The sequence below is a fragment of the Sardina pilchardus genome, chromosome 3 (genome assembly GCF_963854185.1).
Source record: "Sardina pilchardus chromosome 3, fSarPil1.1, whole genome shotgun sequence".
In the NCBI taxonomy this organism is placed as follows: Eukaryota; Metazoa; Chordata; class Actinopteri; order Clupeiformes; family Clupeidae; genus Sardina; species Sardina pilchardus.
Window position 1 is genome coordinate 26,590,958 of NC_084996.1, and position 18,039 is coordinate 26,608,996.

Sequence of the window (18,039 nt, forward strand, 5' to 3'; positions counted from 1 at the left end):
ACTTTACTTTCGTGACCCCAGAAACTTGCCGGACTACTTTCTTCAGCATCAAAAACGATCTAAAACCGGCTGGATCTCGGCTCACAGGACGCTGTCGGGGGTAAGTCAGTGCTGATGCACTACGTTGCTGACAGGGAACCCATACAACTTCGTGTCTTAAAATCCGAACTATCCCTTTAATGACCTTAAACAAAACACGAGGCTTGTGGGAGTTTACCAGGATAATATCAGAAAAATATTTTCTTTTAGCCTCTTTCACAGTGGATTGGTAATGACGCCAGCAATCCCTCAATATTTGAAAAGACACTTGCAATTTGTCCTTTTTCCACTTTCTCTCAGCTCTTCGACACTCCTGTCTTGAAGCCCGGGTTGTTTCGTTCAGCCAGGGCTCTGCCTCTGACTTAGGTTTTTGACGTCTGGTTTTTAATGGAGCCGCAATGTCTATGGCAGTTTGACAGGTGTTGAGAAACCAAGAGTTCAGAGCCTCAGTGTCATTATACAAACTTTCAGGGATGACGCAGTTTTGACTAAAAACGGACGAGAAGTATGCAGCAGTGGAAGGGTTAATAACTCGGCATCTGCGAGCCGGGGCGCGAGGTTTAATGGTTGGACAGTGAACAGCAGCATCAAACAGTATATGATCAGAGAAAATGGCAGCACAGATCTCCACGTTAGAAACAGGCAAACCATATCAAGATCGAGTGTGTGACCACGTTCATGTGTCGGCCCAAGTACAGACTGTACAAGGTTAAAAGAGTCAATTATGTTTAGAAAGTCTCTCGCTAATGGGTTCTCGGGGCAGCAAACGTGAATATTACAATCCCCAACGATAAGGACCCGGTCATATTTAGGCATAACATCCGACAAGAATACCGAAAAATCCGTTAAAAAGTCTTTGTTGTATTTGGGAGGCCGATAAACCACAGCGCACAACACCGTGTGCGAGTGGCCCAGCTCAAACAGACTCAGTTCAAAGCTAGTAGGGGATGACAGCGATATCTGTTTGCATGTAAAGTCCCTCTTAAAAACAGTCGCGATTCCTCCGCCTCGGCCAGACGTCCGAGGAGAATTAAAATAGCAGCATTTGTCCGGTAAAAGATCCGTAAAGACACTGGACTCACCAGAAGTCAGCCAGGTCTCAGAGATGAAGAGGAAGTCCTTGAGGATAAAGGTTTTATTTCCAAGTGATCTGGCGTTAACCAGGCCAAACCGAGCAGGAGCCGGAGGGTCAGGGCGAACAGCTGGCGGGGAGGCACGGCGCAGAGGCCGCAGATACTCCAGGTTCACTCCGCGCCAGCGTAGACAGGGAGAGCAGGGGCCGCGGGGCTGGAAGGCCACATCGGAGCCCGCCACCATGACCAAACAGGAAGCAACAGGGTCCAGGGAACGTGGAGAGGCGCACAGGCGAGGACCAGCTCCATATCCACCTCGATCGGGACGTACCAACATCGCCCTCAGCCTCACAAGACAACCGCTGCGTTTCCCCCGGCGTCGGTGCCTTTTTCGTCGGGGCGGTGGAGTGCGGCGGAGGTATGACGGGACATCCGATAGGAAAGGAGACTCAGTCCCCCCCCCGTGGTAATCCAATTTGCGCAGATTTCCAGAGATGATTCTCAGATCTAGCAGCGTTTGGCGATCATATACCAGCAGAGCGTTGACGGTATGTACAAGTGTTAGAGACAGCAGAAACACACACAACAGGTGGAGCAGCTGACGGCACGCCTGACACACTGGCGCCATCTTGCCACGCACGCACCTAGGCTACCTTTCACCATATATACCTAGAAATTGGTGTGGTGTTTTTTTCAGTTAAGTTGATTTGCACTGAGCTCAATGAGCATGTCGCTCTGGTAGCCAGTCATCTAGCTGTGTGGCATTCTGTATCCTAGGGTGAGTTTGTAAAAGTACTTTCGTTTAAAAGCATAATTATGTTTACTTTTACTTTTAAGCTTGTCCGTGCTGTCTTTTTCACAACATGAAACAGTACTGATACGGTACTGCTATACATTGCAATAGATATAACAACATACAGGCCTTGACACAAGAGCTGCGCTGAATCCATTCTGGGCAAATTCCATCGTTGTGGCATCACCAGTGGTTTGGGTTCCTGGGGATACAAGAAGAGAGTGGTTTTGAGAATGACATGCTGTGTTCTAACATGTGAGTGTGTTTATATAAATATTTTTCATTCTGTGGAGGTTGGAAGTGTAAGATTATGAGTACTGGCAAATTGAAACCTGCTCATACCTTCTATGACAATGATGCTCCTCTCCAGGGTGTTGCTGATCTGGTCCAGTGCCTCAAAGCTGTCCACTTTAAACATGTGCTCTGATACAGGTGAGGATGCTATGCTCCTGAGCTCCTCGAGTGCCCACTGACTGTTAAAGGCGCCGCCAACCTGTGAAATAAGGAAGATAAGAAGCATCTCTCATCAGGGGACATTCTGATTAGCACAACACACCCAAACAAGTACTTTATTCTCTGTTGAAGATGCAATAGGCTAGTCCTGAGCTCATTTCGTGCTTATTGTATGCACAATTTACTAAATAGAGAGCGCAATCTATTACAAGACCACAGTTTAGTAAAATAAGTGCACAATTCAGTAATATTAAAATTCTTTCAAAACTAGGACTGTTAAAATAACACATTCATTTCGATTAATTAATTTGAGAAAAAAAAAATCTGATTAAAAAAATGACCCAGATTAATTGATGACCTTTTGACTCGTCTTTGAGTCGTTCTAGTCAGTCATTAGACTGTAAAATGAAGGAAGGAGACGAGAATGCCCTGCTTGGATCATTAATTGAAATATTTACTTTTAAAAAACAGCCTGATGGTGTTGTTGAAAATAAAGTGTTAATACAAAAAGGCCTCTGCCATGTCTGCAGCAAGGAATTTGCAGATCACCGGAGATCGTTAACTTTAAAGTACCACATCAATACAAAGAAATAGTGTTGACATTGAGGAGAGTGTACATTTATTTTCATTGTGTCCCCTAGGTTATAACTGTGGCCTGAAATTAGGCCAGTCAATCTAGCTCAAAAAAGGGCCAAAACTTAAACTAATTGCAATAGTAATGTTTCATACTTTTTATTGATCCTTAAACCCTGCATCACATATTAAAAATCTACCCATTTATATTTAGTGGAACATAAGTTTTTCAAGGTCAAAGGTAGCAATTTCCAATGCATTTTGCCATTGGGATTTACTACAGGTGAAATGGGTAAAATTTTAAACTATAGATATCAACTTGAAACTTTCACAGTTGTTTACTCACATTAAGGCAAAGCTTTTTTGCATTGCAAGTTTTCTGAAATGTGATGTTTAGATATGTAAATGAGACCAGTTTTACTTAAATATGCAATAATTTGCATATATTTCTAGAAAACTAAATCTGAACAATAGGTACAGTCAGCTTCAAAATAATTGCTGCATTTTGCTTATATATTGGATACCAAAAGCCTATGCAAAGGGAATATTAGATATCACTTCATATCACCTCAAAAATGAGGAAATCAAGTCAAGTCAAAATCAATGTGTTTCAATGGAAGTACATTATAGAACCAATGATTGTCAATGATATGGCATGATCGAAGTATCTCAATGCATGCCAAGTAACATAAGGAAGATATCGACCTTTAGACAACATATCAAGTGACTTGGGATGCATTGAGATACTTCCATCATACCATATCATTGACAATCATTTTTTTAGATATTTCAATTCAAATGAATTAATAAATGAATGAATGAATGTGAGTGACTTTAAAGTTCAAAAACTCCTTTCATATTATTTTCACTGTTCAAATAATGGCCATAACAATCTACAATATGACCAAATATGCTGAGGAAACAAATTTTACAATGCAATTCAAAAGTTTTTCTTTCACATACTGTACGTACAAGGCATTTAGGCCAGTCAATCTAGCGTTTGACCCGTAACTAATTGCAATAGTAATCAATCCAAGTTTTTTGTGATCCCTAGGTATATCTAATTAACATATTCAAAATCTACCGACTTATATTTAGTTTTCACAGCAAAAATGATATGCGATTCATTTAGATTAATTAATCACATAGTATCTATGTAAAAAAATCAAATGTAATTGTGACACCCCCCAGGCTCGGAAGAGAAGTTGTGAGGGGGCAGAAATCAGACGTGCAAGGTGCTGGCAGCACCAGTGGCGTGGAGTGCACCATTAGACATAGCCTGGCTGGCAGCACCAGTGGCGTGGAGTGCACCATTAGACATAGCCTGGCTGGCAGCACCAGTGGCGTGGAGTGCACCATTAGACATAGCCTGGCTGGCAGCACTAGTGGTGTGGAGTGCACCATTAGACATAGCCTGGCTGGCAGCACTAGTGGTGTGGAGTGCACCATTAGACATAGCCTGGCTGGCAGCACTAGTGGCGTGGAGTGCACCATTAGACATAGCCTGGCTGGCAGCACTAGTGGCGTGGAGTGCACCATTAGACATAGCCTGGCTGGCAGCACTAGTGGTGTGGAGTGCACCATTAGACATAGCCTGGCTGTTCCCATGCTGCCTTGCGCACAATTTCATTCACGCTGCTGAGGCAGTCTGGAACATGGAGGTATTCTAAGAACTGGAGAAAGTGAACAAGTCCCGCCCCCATTCATTTCAATGGGAATGCTAGGCTAGTGAAAATTGCCAAAATTGAACGATTTTTTCAGGCTTCAACATGGCGTTTCAAGGGGCTTGTTTCCGGTGCCGTTTTACTTAGCCAATTAAGTGCCAGGTTACTGATTGACTTAAGGTACAGAAGGAGAGCTCGTGCCCACACTAAGCTCGTACATGAGCTGAGAGTGGAACAGCCACCAATCAGCATGAGGAGAAACGGCACCGGACATGATGTATTTCTGGAAAATGGCGACGAGGAAGTGCCTTGCTAATCGGCGAAGCTAATCAGTCAAATCCTGACCCCCTGGTCTGAAACTACCACCCTAATTTTTGCCTGATATAAGGGACCAATCACAGAACGGGGGGGAAGCAAGACAATGATGAGCTATGCACAGACACATTTGATTTGACATCTGTGGTGCCCAATGAACGGATCTGGGCATTTTTTTCAAATACAAGAAAATGAACATTTGGTTGCCAGACCACGTCTCATTTGAGAAGTGTGCTAGCCAGGCATCATACATGTTGAAAATAAATGTACATCTGTGAACCATAAGCTACATTGGATAAAGGCTTCTGCTAAATGCGTAAATATAAACATATAGCACATCATACCCCAATAGCATATCTGATAATCTTTTTAGCGTCAGCTAGTTTTGTAACAGCGTCATATTTGTCGCTATCACTTGAGCGCCCATCTGTGATAACAATGAGGATTTTTGTAGCATCAGGTCTCATTCCAGCAGAAACATCAAATGCCTCATTCCTGTGGAAATGAGAAGATCAAAACAATGACAATGCATTTAATCAACAGTATTATCAGAAGTGCTAATAGTATTTTACTATATAATTTGTTCCCTTAAACGGTGACATGATGAAGAATAAATATGCATAAAACTGCACAAACAAAACAACATAATTACTGTAGGTTAGCAGTTCCTGGATTAGACCCTTTGCCCCCATCAGTTTAATATGTACATGTAATCGTACACTTAAAGGCATGGTTAGGAGTCATTTCATGCTAGGGTCCAGCTGCATCAATATCACTCACACTTCACAACGTCACGTGTGTGTGTGTGTGAGTGAGTGTGTGTGTGTGTATGTGTGAGTGGGTGTGTGTGTGTGTGTGTGTGTGTGAGAGTGACGTTGACGCAGCGCTAGCGATAGCAGCATAGTAGAAGCCATCAGGCAAGTGCTATTCAAATAAACTCCTGCTGTACTTACTGTTTTGTCCTCGACTATGAGATACAGTGAAGTCAGCTTCACTTTGCCTGTGACTTTAAATAATGCCACAATGTGCCAGGTGTAACATGGAACATTATATTCATAACCGTTTGTTCTTATGGCCGACGGATTAAAAAAGAGTGACAAAGTGGACCATGGGAAAAGTGAGAAGAAAGTCTACAGTCCCATTACCATGACAGAAGAAGATTTCTGATTAATTTAAGACTTACACAACTTTTTTGATGCCTTTTGCTGTAGCAGTACCTTGCCTCTCCTGGACGATACTGTCTACCTGGTCTCCCCATACTGATCTTCTGAAATCATTAAACTTCACATGGATGGTGCATTCCGAGGAGTACTGTGCCAAGGCAAACTGCAGGGAGAATTGGGATGCGCATAAGGTAGACAGAGGCCACTGGCAACATTCCTGGGAAACTGGACTGTTAATGTTTTTCATTAAACTACATCCAGCTCAGAGGATATTAAGTAAAGAAGGAATCAGACTCACCCTGGTGTTTTGATGCAGCAGTCTTGTGGATAGGCCTTTTACAAATGTCTTCATGGTGATGAACTGGTTGCTATTCACACTCCCAGACCCATCCAGCAAGAAGGCAATATCTGTAGCCTTGCAGTCTGAAGAGCAAAATATTTTATATGATTTCAGTATATCATTTTGCACTCTCTGACCCTTTAAAATGAAATGTAGGCAGTAGGTTACTGTGAAACCTCCAATAAATGGCCTCAGGCTTGTGCAGGCATGGAACAAGATTTTAACCATTATATGTCAACATAATTTACAGTTCAATCTGTTAAATAATAGCAACCCATATTCAAACAAAATTCAACATGGAAAGGAGAGAGAGAAAGGGCGGTCAGAGATCTACTGCCTTTAGTTGCTTTCTTTCTGTATGCATCCCCTGTCTTTATGAGGTATCTTGCACTGTAAAATTCAATATTGTGATTTATAAAGGAAAACATATATAACTGTGTAAACGGCAACCTGAATTGACTTTAATCTACTGTAGCTTTTAATCGCCATTCTATTCAACAGATTTAGAATACTCCACTGCCAGTTGCCTATGCATGTTGTAAGGGGGGGGGGGGGGGGGGGGGGGGGGGTGTACCTTGAAGAGTGGCTGGCACAGGTCCTTCTTGTTGAAGAGATGGACCAATGCTAAAACACATCCCACCATAGAGAGTGATTCCGTCACACTCTTTAGGAATGGTTGGACCACAAACCTGAAAGACAGAGGAAAAAGTCAGAAAAAGCAAGAAAAAAATCATTTTAAGAGGAGAGACAGGAAGACAGACTGAGAGGATGGTGGGATAGGTGACCTACTATTGTCTTTGTAGATGCCTCTGTCTTGCTCATAGAAAGACCAAGGGACATGTTCAATCCATACAGAGGAACTGTTTGAGATTAATACATTTAATATTTATATGATTTAGATACATACAATGATACAGAATGTATACTATGTAGAGTAAAAAAAATATGAGAATGTTTATTATGTTTAAGACACCTGAGAATGAAAACTTAGACTGTTGAAAGGCAGATTAAATTAGGAAAGTTGTAATGAGGGCTCGGGTTATTCAAGAATAAACAGAAGGGTGTGACTAGTCACAGGCGTGCCTCACACATAAAATATATTGATCAATAAATAGGTACATACTGCATACATACCATCTATTTGTAGTGGTGAGCAGGAGCTGGATGAGACCTGGCATTGGTAAACCCGTCCTCTCCTATCCACACCATGCTGCTCTAGCGGAGCACTCACCAACAGACTACAGCAACATAGAGGAACATATAGGAACATATAGGGGAACATATAGGAACATACAGTATAGGGGGACATATAGGAACTTATAGGGGAATGTATTGGGGGACATATAGGAACGTATAGGGGAACATATAGGAACATGGCATTGGTAAACCCGTCCTCTCCTATCCACACCATGCTGCTCTAGAGGGGCACTCACCAACACACTACAGCAACATATAGGAACATATAGGAACATATAGGGAACATATTGGGGAACATATAGGAACATGGCATTGGTAAACCCGCCCTCTCCCATCCACACCATGCTGCTCTAGAGGGGCACTCACCAACACACTACAGCAACACAGAGGAACATATCAAGAACGTATAGGAGAACATAAAGGAACATATAGGGGAACATATAGGAACATGGCATTGGTAAACCCGTCCTCTCCTATCCACACCATGTTGCTCTAGCGGAGCACTCACCAACAGACTACAGCAACATATAGGAACATAGAGGAACATACTGTATAGGAGAACATATAGGAACATGTAGGGGAACATAAAGGAACATATAGGGGAACATTGAGGAACATGTAGGGGAACATATAGGGACATATAGGGGAACGTATTGGGGGACATATAGGAACGTACAGGGGAACGTATAGGGGAGCATACAGGAACATGGCATTGGTAAACCCGCCCTCTCTTATCCACACCATGCTGCTCTAGAGAAGCACTCACCAACAGACTAGAAGGAAAGCAGTTTGATATTTAAAAAAAAAGATGATGGGGCCAAATACACTTTGCACGCTGCCCCACTATTTTTTAAACTAGGGCCTGTTGTATTCTCTATGACGTGTTTAAATTAAGCTGGTGATGCCCTTAATCATACTGCACGATTGTCTTCAGGGTGTTCATGCCACTCATACCGTGATGCAGTGTCCTGGATCACTCTGTAGCCAAAGCCCTCTGCCGATTGGTTGATGTGTCTCCAGGAAGTAGACTCGATGTTGAAGCATGCCACTATTGGTACTGATGAGAAACAGTTTTGAATTTAAAACATATTAAGAGTGCTGCAGTAAGTTACGTTCACATGAATGGGCCTTCACAATGTTAAATAAGTCTGTTAAATAAGTACTGCTGCAAAGTATATAATGACTGCTGTCAGTGGCAACAAGTTTTGTGCTTTTGATTCCCGTTTTTCATATCATTCTGCAAGATGTCCGTTGGCTTATAGAAAGTGAAAATCAGCTACAGTAGTAAAACCTTGCCACACAACATCTGAAACTATCAAGTTCTACCTGTGGCAAACTATTTGTTTTATGCTCATGGTTATGGCAAAAGTTGCCAAAAAGTTGGTCAGACTACTAGCGTTTATAGCTGGTCAACACAACAGATGCTCATCAGAAGACCACAGTAGGTGGTTGGGGATGTACATCTTGATCATTGAATTAAAGTAGCTGGAAGGAGATCCAGTCAGTGTCTTGTAGACCAAAGTGAGAGTTTTTCAACCTTAATTGCAAAATGTAAAATAAGGAATGATAAGGATCGTGATTGCGACCATATCGTGGAGTAACCATGATAACTTAATGCTTCCTCATTATACACAAGACATTAATGAAGGCTAACAGGGGCAGCCGATGTGTACTGGTTAGCGCATCGGGCTTGTAACCAGAGGGTTGCCGGTTCGATCCCCGACCAGTCCACCACAGCTGAAGTGCCCTTGAGCAAGGCACCTAACCCCTCACTGCTCCCCGAGCGCCGCTGGTTGGGCAGGCAGCTCACTGCTCTGGGTTGTGTGATTCACCTCACTGTGTGTTCACTGTGTGCTGTGTGTTCACTGTGTGCTGTGTGTTCACTAATTCGGTTAAATTGGGTTAAATGCAGAGAACTGAATTTCCCTCACGGGATCAAAAAAGTATATATTCTATTCTATTCTATTCTAACAATTGAGAGCGCCTTTTAATTAATGGGACAATCCAATGCAATCATAACTAGTCTATAAAGCAAACTATTACAATGGGAATTGGATCTTCTAGATTTACACATCAAAATAGCCTGAGCAACCAGCAACCCTTCATCCTCTCTCTCTCTCTCTCACACACACACACACACACACACACACATATACACACGCACACAGAGTGTGGTAGCAGGCCTAACGTGTGTGGAAATAACTTTTGCAAGTTTTTTGTTACAAAAGAGTGAGATTAGCAGCAGGGATGTTAGCAGACGTGGTTAGGACCTAAGCACGCTTCGGTTAGCCCACAATAGTTCAGGAGTCTTACGAAATAGAAGCAGCATGCAGGCTATGTCATCCGGATAGTTAGAAATAAGAATGAAATGTATTGCATGCATAGGCTTTGTCCTCTCCAATGGCGCATTTCCATGTCCATTCAAGGATGGAGTCATAAAAAGTTGAATACCCACACACATCCTTAGTTAATTTTGCCCAGGTGCAGGATCTTCAAGAGCCGTAAGCCATACAAAAAGATAAAGTGAAATTTATTGACAAGCACCGTTTGGAGCCACTAGCTCTTCCTCAGGCATTCAAGGATGGAGACCTCACTCTGCACATCCTAAAGTGGACTTATATTTTAGCAGACGCTTTTATCCATGCGATACAGACTCACAACAACATGCAGGAATCAAACCCAGGTTGTTAAATTGTCAGTCGGAGACGTTTCCGCTGCTCCACCACATCCATACCAGTACCAGTCGAAGGTTTGGACACATCAACTCATTCATGCTTCATGATTTTAACTATTTTACATATTGTAGAATACTGAATACTGAAGCACCAGGAAAAAGCTTAACTTCATTTCAAACACTATGAGATTTCCACACTATCCCACGTGTCCCAGCAGGAGCCATTCTTACCTGAAATGATGAACATTAACATTAAGGCCGACATCCTTCCTCCTGTGGCTGCTGTTTGAAGTGGTTTTGAAGTGAGAGTGAAAGGGGAACAGGAAGGAAGTTGAGAGGAGGTGAGGAAACTGAGGAAGGAATTAGCTCTCATGAACAATCCTCAACACACGAAGATGTTTTAATCATCATTAGTTATTAGTCATTAGAAGGCTATACAGACAGAATTATATCTTTGCATCACATCACATTGTAGCCCACTGCCACTGTTTACTGTCACTGAGTAGCCTACCAAATGTGCATGACCCTTTATCAATAGTAGAACATGTCTTTCACTAAAGAATATAATTAAAAATGGCATTATCAAGCTGGTAAGCTATGAACTGTAGAAGCTTCGTGTGGGAAGCGAACCTTACATGCATGAATATGTCTCCTTTCCCTATGACGTCCCGATTTTGAGATGCGTGTCCTGAGTCCCGACAAAAGCCGGTTGGGACGCCAAAATGTCCCGTTTACACCAACCACTAAAGTGTCCCGGTTTACTCCAACCACTATTAAAGTGTCCCGGCTGTCAGAGACATACTGTAGCTCACGTGGTCTTGTTATAGCCCGATGATTAACTAAACCCAGCGTATGATCTTGATGATGTGAGTGTGTGTGTGTGTGTGTGTGGGTGTGTGCAGTAAATCATAGCCGTCTGCATGATCTTTGCAGCCAACATTAAAATGTACAGTATTTTCGTATGTTTGCTATTTGCTATTCATATCTGCCTACAATACATAATGTTATTAGAAATCTTTGCAAAACAGAGCTGAAAAACAATATTGGATGGCAGCAGACATTTCATTTGAAAAGGACTTGAGGTAAAGTGGAAAATGGTCCTGTGGTTAGACCAATCAAAATATGCTATTATTTTTGGAAATCATGGACTCCTCTGGGTTAAACAGAAGAGGACTATAATTCAGCTATTCAACTTGTCCAACTTGTTATAGTGCTCAGCTCAATATAGCCTATCTGATGGTGTGGAGATGCATTAGTGCCCATTCTGAATGATGTACAATGAGGTTTTGAGCAACATATATTACCATCCAGACAATGTCTTTTTCAGGGAAGACCTGGCATATTTCAGGAAAATTATGCCAGAATTAATTCTGGTTTCGTAGAAGAGGAGTGCAGGTGGTAAAATGGCCTGTCTGCAGACCAGACCTGTCAGATTGGGTGCACTGGAATGAAAAACAAGATAAAGAAGACCCCAGACTGTTGAGCAGCTGAAATCCTATTTTGGGCAAGAGTGGGACAAAATGTATTTCTCAAAACTCTAGCATCTGGTCTCCTCAGTTCTTAAACATTTATAGAATGTTGTTAAATGAAGCAGCATAAGTCCCTGTTCCAACTTTTTGTTGCTGGCATCTAATTGAAAATGAACATATTTTCCATGAAATGGTCAAATTTGTTATTTTGACATTTTATATGCTGTCTATGTGCTTTTTGCCGCTATATACTGTAGGCCTATGGGTTTACGAGATTTGTAGATTATCAAGTCCTGATTTTATTTGCATTTTACATAACATCCTAACTTTTTCTAGTTTAGGGCTAGGCCTAGCCTAGGCCTACTATGTTGCTGTATTTTCTCCATGCAAACTTGGCATTGCTAAGTGACTTCGCACACATGTCTTACCTTTAAATAAATGAAATAATCACCAAAAGTAAACAATCAAGGTTCAAATGAGAAGTAATGTATCGGTCATTCAGTCAGTCAAAAGTGCACAACATATTTGGTTCACTAATAATTGGTTTAGCCTAACTATTTTTATAAGTTCTGACATTGCACAGATAATCGATAAACTGATATTTTTTTAGGTAAGACTAAGCAGACAATTATATATTTTACATAATTATAGATAGCATAGGACAGGGCTCTTCAATTAGCGGCCCGCGGGCCGTATCCGGCCCCCGAGATACTTTGTAGTGGCCCTTGAAGTGTTGGCTGATGTTATATATGAGCAAATCTTTATGATCGGTAGAGACGTAAATAGCTGGTGGAAAACACGCTAATGGAGGTGCAGTGATAGGCTACACTGCGAGTAGCGCCTAGAAATAATGTTCTGTGTGGTGCGTTGCCGCTGTAGGCTACTTTGTTACTGGATATTATACAAAGAGGTGCCTTGCTTCGTTTTTACGCAGCGTCACCAACATGTTGACGTGCGCCAAATCCAAGCTTTTTTCCTCAAAGCATGAAGCATTTTCGGTGCATGAAATCTCACCGGTAGTGTGCCTCTCCAGTCAAGCAGATCCTCGCGAAAACATTCGCCACTCGTAATGTAGCTATTGGAGCAAATAGGAGTCGGTTTAAAAGTTTAACTTTGGTGGCATCAGTTCTGTTGCATGCTCTCACTCGCTCTGAAGTCCTGCAGCCACTGCACCTCAGCCAATTGCACGTAACGTTTTGACCGAGTTGAACATAAGTTCCATCTTAGCTTAGTTTCAACGTAAATTGCCACTACGTTGGAGTATTATAAGCTACTAACATTTTAACGGGTTGCACCATGGAAATAGTTTCAGTGTGAAACTAATACACATCCATCGCCTTGATGTCAAGTCCACTGTAAGTAACATTGATCTGTGAACACGTTCATCCAATTTAAATGGTGGGAACGTTAAATGTATGTTGAGAAGAGTTACATATGCGACCGATTACGCACATTTAATTCATTTAAACACTGTTTGAAACCTGTTTGTGCCCATTGGAAATTGTATGGACCTAGCAGTTACTGCGCATAGCTCAGATTCCATTGCTGTTAATGTTATCACAGATTTCATATTAGCCATAGCAATGCAGATCCAGTGTCACCTTCCCAATGCCTACCACTGTGGTAGTCTGGGCCTGTGGCAGAAATATTCCCAAAACACAAATACAACAAAATAACCACAAAATAATTATGCTTTTACAAAATGCAACATATTAGCAATATAGATCCAGTGTCACCTTCCCAATGTTGGCCTACCACTGTGGTAGTCTGGGCCTGTGGCAGAAATATTCCCAAAACACAAATAACCACCAAAAAACGATATTATCAGAGAATGTCTAATAAGGGACGGGCTCTGATATTATGCATTTACCAAATGCAACATTTGAACACCCATATTTGTGCTGTTGTAGTTTATTGTATCTACATTTGTACGTAATTACTCATATTTCAAGCGGTATTTCTCCGGCCCCTCAGTTGTGATACTTTTCATGAACTGGCCCCTATTACAAACTAATTGAATAGCCCTGGCATAGGATATAGGTCTAGGCTATATGTAACCTACATTAAGACAGTAAATTTGAACAAATAGCCTACAAAAATGCAAACGAGACCATTACTTGAGCAACACTGCCACTTGCTGGTAGGCCTACATAACACATCCTGTCTCTAGGCTTTCGCCAAGGCAAAATGAGACAAATTTGTCCTCTGAAAAACCCATCCTGTGTAGCCAACCCGATCACATTAGCAAAGAGAAAATGAGTTAGCCTTTTATTTATGTGTTTGTTTGTTTATTGATTTATTTATAAAGAAAAGAAGAACGAGGGCGTGTCAGCGTTGTTTGATATCTGAAGAAGCTGTGTAATAACTGGTCATGGTAATCTTTCCAAAAGTGAACAATTAAAATATTTGAATAAGTATTTCGCATATTATTCATATTATTCATATTATTATTGTTGCAATCTATGCATGTGCATTTTTATTTCTGTTTGGTTTGTTGCGGAGACAATATTATATTCGAGACGACGGGGATGATATTCGAGACGACGGGGATTCCGCGGAACTTAAAATTGTTGGAAATGAACTAAAGGGGACATAAACAACAGCGTACCCAGATGTCGGAGAAGCAAACGCAACACCAGCGTCCACTTCTCCCTCCTGACAAATGCATGTTTGCTTTCTGAAACTGTCCGTGTGATGCTTTACTGTACACTTTGATGTCTGGCTGAAAATAACTTGTTAGCACAAAAAGAAGCAGTAATGCAAGCTATCGGTATATCGAAGAGCGGGCTGTCTGGCTGAGTTTGTATGCTAGCATAGCTAAAGGTAACATCACGCTAACGTTAACATTTTGTAACTATGTGGGGAGAAATTGAACCAGCTGTCGAGAAATGTAGTAGTGAGGCTGGACTATCATTAGCTCAAAGTAGCGCTTGCTCTCCTCCTGATTTAAGAGGGTCGAGTAGTGGGAATGAAGGCAGCCCATCACCTAACAAGGCTCAAAGTCCTGCAAGGGGCGAACATCCCATATATTTCAGCGACATGATAGAGGCTGTAGCAATCAGTGGCAGTCCGGTGAAAAGCCAGCAGATCGGGGACCCTGACCTGACTCTGGAGGAGAGAGGACAGATCTTGCTGGAGCTATATGAAGCCAAGCCCTTGGTTTTCCTGGAGCGCTACCAGGCTTACCTGAAACCGGAACACCTGGACGCCTTCTCTCACGTCAGCGGCGACTTCAGGGCTCAGCACTACTTCAAAGAGGTGCAGAGGCGAGCAGGCAGTCAAACTAACAAGACTAACGTTCGCAACCACCGGTATGCAGCTCTAAGGGCATTACAGAAAGGTAGGTAGACCTCTTAAAATATCGTCATCCCAACAAACATGATGATCTATTTCATGAATTTTCTGTAGCCCAACAGTAAACTTTAAAAGTCCAGTCACTTCATTTATAGCTCATTTTAAAACAACAGAGTTGACCCAAAATGCTTCACAGTTGATGAGGCTGGACAGGACAAAACAAGATAAAAAGAGAAAAAAATTCAATGTTATTTTGTCACCCAACTTAACATGAAATTGATTTATCAACTAGCTGGACAAGTCATTCATAAAACACTGTTGTGCATTCCTTCCCTCGTCAAATACAGAAGGTCAGTATTTTAGCGAGGAGCAGATGCGTATTCGGGAACCGCTGCTGTATGAGCAGTATATCGGCCAGTACCTGAGCGAGGAGGAGATCTTTCAGCGCTCCCAGGATGCAATGCAAAGTGGACCAGGAGGCCTGTCCGACCTGCTCATCGACTCCTACCAAGAGCGGGTCCTGCAGGCCCGTCTGCAAGAGCAACAGGAGGAGGAGGACTGTGCACAGGAGGAAGAAGAGGAAGATGAGGAGGATGGTGAGGATAAGATCTATAGAGCAGTGTGTGTGTGTGTGTGCGTGCGTATGTGCGTGTGAGAGAGTGAGTGTAGGGGCTTTTGTTTGAGTAAAAAGCTATTAGGCTATTGACCCTTGTGTGTAATTTTTGTCTAAACGTTTTCTACAGCACAGAATGCAACTCCATATACTGTAGCATCCTTTAGGATTTAAAAGCCTAACCAAGAAAGTGGTTTGTTTGATGGTTGTTATCTCGAAGCAAAACTGGCGCTTAAAGTCAGGACCTACAGTAACATACAGGTCACATCTGAATGTTGTATTTTGGTTCTTGACAGGACATGGCCGACGTGGAGAGCAGGATTGGGAGCCTAACGATCAGGAGAAGGCCCTCCTCAAGGAGGAGTTTGTCAGTCAGATGCAGCAACGTTTCCTGGATGGCAAAGACAAAGACTTCAACTACAGGCAGGTGTCTGCTTCACTTCTGCAAGAGGTGGTGTTAGGGTCAGGGTTCCATTCTGCATGTTGAGAATGCGCGCACGTGTGTGACTACAGCAAAAGGAGATCACACATTTGCTGTGGTTGCACCAAGACTTAAATCCAGGTTTAGGGTTTGGGAGGACAGTATTATTGTTATATATTTGTAAATACTGCATGTTTGTCTGTGTGTTTGTTATAGTTGTTTCATTTCTTTTCTGTATCGTGTGAAGCACTAAAAGTTGTATAGATTAAACTTACTTACTGTAAAAATGTTTCACCTGTTTCAGTGAGGTGGATGACAACCCAGATTATGACAACTTGGACATAGTGAATCGGGATGCAGAGGATCGCTACTTTGATGACGATGATGAGGAAGAGGAAGATGAGACAGACATGATGAGCTGAAGTCCAGTGATCAGTGTATCAGGTTCTAGTCTGTCCTGATCATTAATGTTCACAAAAATATACAAGTAAACATGAAGAAATAAATAGCTATTTTGTACATAAGTATCCGTGTTGACTTTTTACTATTAAAACAAAACAAAATAAATATATTGGTTCGTCTTGTGTTTATTGAGAGCTCAAAACATTTCCGGACATTCTCTGGTAAAAAGCTCAGCAGCAGTCCCCTGTTGCTTAGATAAATGGGTCCGTATCACCTACTGTATACACAACAGCTTTCCATAGTTCATTCAGTCACTAGATACTTAAGAAAAGAAAATTCAATCTATTGCAATGTTGCATGGATGGATCATTGCACAGTCCTACAAATACATTTACTCATAGCCCATATTGATGTTTTAGTGTGGCAATGATGACCAACTCTATAGTGGACTGACAGTTTCCCCAGTGATTATGACTGGTCAATTTAACTGGAAATATAATCTAGTCCAAGTTTAAAGGCTGCTGGAAAAGCTGAAGGTTGCTGTGACCAAGACATTGAACTCCCATATTACGTTTTGTTTGAAAGACCTCAGATCCTGGTCATTCCGATGCCTCACTCACCACTTGGAAGTGACCACTACTGACAAATGCTTTGCTCCAAATCAGATGTTTCAGCCTCAGTCTTCTGAGTTTTACTGAGTGACTAATAAAACGAGCCAATAGTTTTAGAGAGTAAATACTTTATTAAACATTCAAGATTCTGTATTAGCATCACTAGGTCTCAAATTAAAACTCTACAAAAAAAGAAACAAAATGGAATTTCACAGGATAGATATGCCAGCTTACATGTGTAAATGTTAATTTGTATAAATCAAGGCCAAAATAAACATGTACACAACACAAAAGACTAATGAAACAGTTACATTAGTGAGGTCCCTTTCAACATGTCATGTAATCTTAGATAACAGAGATAATGAGATTTAGAATCCTTCATCTACCGGTTGTGACTATTTAAAAGCTTGTACCTCGCTGAACAACGCAAGTTCCCATGACGGGTATCTTTACCATTTAGTGGTCAACTAGATACGGTTTCCACCCTTTAAATGCCATAAAATCAATAAACATTTCCTTTTTCTTATCCTAGAAGAAAACACTGATGTGGAATAGTTGTATCAAATAATAACAACAGTATAAAAGGTCAAAAGATTACCTATACAATGTAACCTTTTCATTTTTACTACTCAAACTTTGACTGGGTCTAATCCATGTAATCACGACAAACTCTCCTTTCTCAGGCATCAGACTTCTCTCCACAACACCGTGGAACTGGTACCTTCATATTTGCCTTCAAAACAAACACAAATCGCCTTATAAAACCGTAGTGTTACAAATGCCTAGTTCTCTACATGCCAGTGATATATCTACAAAATATAAAATATCAATTTCATAAGCCATATAAAATAACGCTATAGGATATTGCATCATTCATTATTAGTTCCTTCATATGGTGTTAATACTGTGGCATGAGGGAGGGGGGTGGGGGAGTACTTGAAAGAG

At 41.6% G+C, this 18,039-nt stretch overlaps 2 protein-coding genes across 2 annotated transcripts in view; one reads left to right on the top strand and one right to left on the bottom strand.

Annotated features, from left to right (window-relative positions):
• Nucleotides 1-10,556, bottom strand: part of LOC134075959 (integrin alpha-X-like) — a 65,856-nt gene extending 55,300 nt beyond the window's left edge. Inside the window, exons 1-9 of the mRNA XM_062530984.1 lie at nt 10,516-10,556; nt 8,565-8,667; nt 7,548-7,651; nt 7,175-7,273; nt 6,988-7,037; nt 6,094-6,236; nt 5,255-5,405; nt 2,248-2,398; nt 2,024-2,107 (exon numbers count right to left, since the gene is read on the bottom strand). Coding sequence (XP_062386968.1) covers nt 2,024-2,107; nt 2,248-2,398; nt 5,255-5,405; nt 6,094-6,236; nt 6,988-7,037; nt 7,175-7,273; nt 7,548-7,651; nt 8,565-8,667; nt 10,516-10,549 — 919 coding nt within the window. The 5' untranslated portion in view covers nt 10,550-10,556. The remainder of the gene's footprint in view (nt 1-2,023; nt 2,108-2,247; nt 2,399-5,254; nt 5,406-6,093; nt 6,237-6,987; nt 7,038-7,174; nt 7,274-7,547; nt 7,652-8,564; nt 8,668-10,515) is intronic.
• Nucleotides 10,557-14,362: 3,806 nt separating this feature from the next.
• Nucleotides 14,363-16,605, top strand: ccdc97 (coiled-coil domain containing 97). Its single transcript, XM_062531207.1, has 4 exons — nt 14,363-15,093; nt 15,395-15,643; nt 15,957-16,087; nt 16,390-16,605. The coding sequence occupies exons 1-4, from the start codon at nt 14,610-14,612 to the stop codon at nt 16,501-16,503; spliced, it is 978 nt and encodes a 325-aa protein (XP_062387191.1). The 5' UTR covers nt 14,363-14,609; the 3' UTR covers nt 16,504-16,605.
• Nucleotides 16,606-18,039: the final 1,434 nt, after the last annotated feature.

Bases quoted from the DNA above. Each gene is read 5' to 3' on its own strand.
- ccdc97 (XM_062531207.1), top strand. From the start codon at position 14,610: ATGTGGGGAGAAATTGAACCAGCTGTCGAGAAATGTAGTAGTGAGGCT. The intron at 15,094-15,394 runs GTAGGTAGACCT...CGTCAAATACAG, and splicing joins TCTAAGGGCATTACAGAAAG to AAGGTCAGTATTTTAGCGAG. The intron at 16,088-16,389 runs GTGTCTGCTTCA...TGTTTCAGTGAG, and splicing joins AAGACTTCAACTACAGGCAG to GTGGATGACAACCCAGATTA.